This window comes from Trichechus manatus, unplaced genomic scaffold (genome assembly GCF_000243295.1).
Source record: "Trichechus manatus latirostris isolate Lorelei unplaced genomic scaffold, TriManLat1.0 scaffold00194, whole genome shotgun sequence".
In the NCBI taxonomy this organism is placed as follows: domain Eukaryota; kingdom Metazoa; phylum Chordata; class Mammalia; order Sirenia; family Trichechidae; genus Trichechus; species Trichechus manatus.
The window spans coordinates 4,482,387-4,484,234 of NW_004444130.1; the positions used below are offsets into that span (position 1 = coordinate 4,482,387).

At 30.7% G+C, this 1,848-nt stretch overlaps 1 protein-coding gene across 1 annotated transcript in view; it reads left to right on the plus strand.

Moving 5' to 3' along the window:
- Nucleotides 1-1,848, plus strand: part of CNTNAP4 (contactin associated protein family member 4) — a 132,298-nt gene that overhangs the window by 66,491 nt on the left and 63,959 nt on the right. The window contains exon 9 of the mRNA XM_023741931.1: nt 421-577. Within this exon, the coding sequence (XP_023597699.1) occupies nt 421-577 (157 nt within the window). The remainder of the gene's footprint in view (nt 1-420; nt 578-1,848) is intronic.

The window sequence follows — 1,848 nt, forward strand, 5'->3', positions numbered from 1 at the left end:
ACTGTATCTAACATTCTATAATGTTTTAATGGGCATTTCATGATTTCAAATCAATTTTATTTTTGGTACATTAATTAATCTGGTTTATATTTTAATGCCAACTTGTTAAGAAATCATTTTTAAAGAAATTACATAAATTGGACTACTCTCAGTAAATTATTTAATATCATGCCTGAATTAAATGGGAACTGCTGGTTCTACTGAAAGAAGCATATCAATCATTTAAGCCTCAATAATAATTTTTTAAGCTTTCGTAGGGAAATGCCATCCTGTTGTAGTGTTTAGAACATTATATCAAGTCAGCCTTTCTCTCTTTTTCTTTCTATTCTTTTTAATGATTTGGGAAGGAAGGGAATTACATGGGGATGGAAGACAGTGTTGTGTAAAGCAGATGTCATATTTCTTGCATTTGTCTTTCAGATGGAACCCCTCTGAGCTGGTGGGTTGGAAGAACCAATGAAATGCAGACTTACTGGGGAGGTTCTTTGCCTGATCCTAAAAAATGTACTTGTGGATTCGAGGAGAACTGCATTGATTCTCAGTATTACTGCAACTGTGATGCTGACCGGAATGAATGGTGATTTCCTTATAAAAATTCAAGTTTTTATTTTTTATTAATAAACTCAAAATATGTGTAGTTAGGCAGATATTGCATAAATTAGTGTAATGAAGAAATTAAATGATATGTGATACAGTTAATCTGAATCCTAAATGTGAATGTCTTTTTTACTTGAGTTTTGTAAAATGGACTTTAGGTCATGTATATTTTAATTTTCTAATATAATGAAATGGAAACATCTGTTACATATTTCCTATTCACTGAAAGTCAGTTATCGTTCACTTTAAAGTTAAATGTAATTAGGCATTCTGTTATTCACAGAATATGTTTACATTCAGTAATTAGCAACGCACATGTCTTCAATAAGTTGCCTATTAAACCTTCAAACATGTAAACTTAGAATTTCCCACAATTATTTTAACATGTAGCTCTCCCACCACCCAACCCCCGCCAAAGAAAGACAAACTCTGCCATAAAGAACGAATGTTCTGCAGATCATATTTTTAAAAAGGCAATCTCTAACATTTTAGGGATTTGAAAATTGAACTTAAAATAGTCTTCTAAGCAGAAAAGAAGGCTTTTATATATAATCTCTTTTATCTGAAAAGTTAAAAAAATATTAATTGTAATTGAGACTAGAGTTGGAATGTGTTGATTTTGTTATTTATAAAGTGAAAATGTTTTTAAATTTTCAGATTCGCATTTCAATGTACTGTATGTATATCTCACATCACTGAACAACTAGACCTGCACAGAAGAATCCTGTTTTTAAATGTTAAGTCAATCTGGTTATAAATAGGATTGTTTTGGTTACAGAATACAGATAATTCCCGTGATCAGTCCACTGCTAATTGAGCTCCAAATCTGAAATGCATGATATTCCATTTATTTCCTTGGCAGACATTGAGACGATGTTATATAAAAAACAGACTCTTTTAGAACACCCTGGCAGGAGAATCAATATAATCTGTATGGAGTCATGATTATACTTTTATTGCATGTTTGGCATAAAGAATATTGTATCTCTTACTTAAACTCTAATTTTCCAAAATCCTAATCCCTTTTTAAGGTACTCTTTCTCATTACCATCACGTAAAAACGCCTACAGAGTCATATTGTGTTTTAAAATATGAATGAAATGTTAATAGCAATGCTTAAGAGAAAAAAAATTCTGACATAATCACCAATGATTCCTGAGTACCTCCATAACATATTCCTAATTAAAAAGAACTTTAAAAAATAAGATTTTGAAACTTCTCATATTAAATTCTGCTTATGGCAGAGTAGCT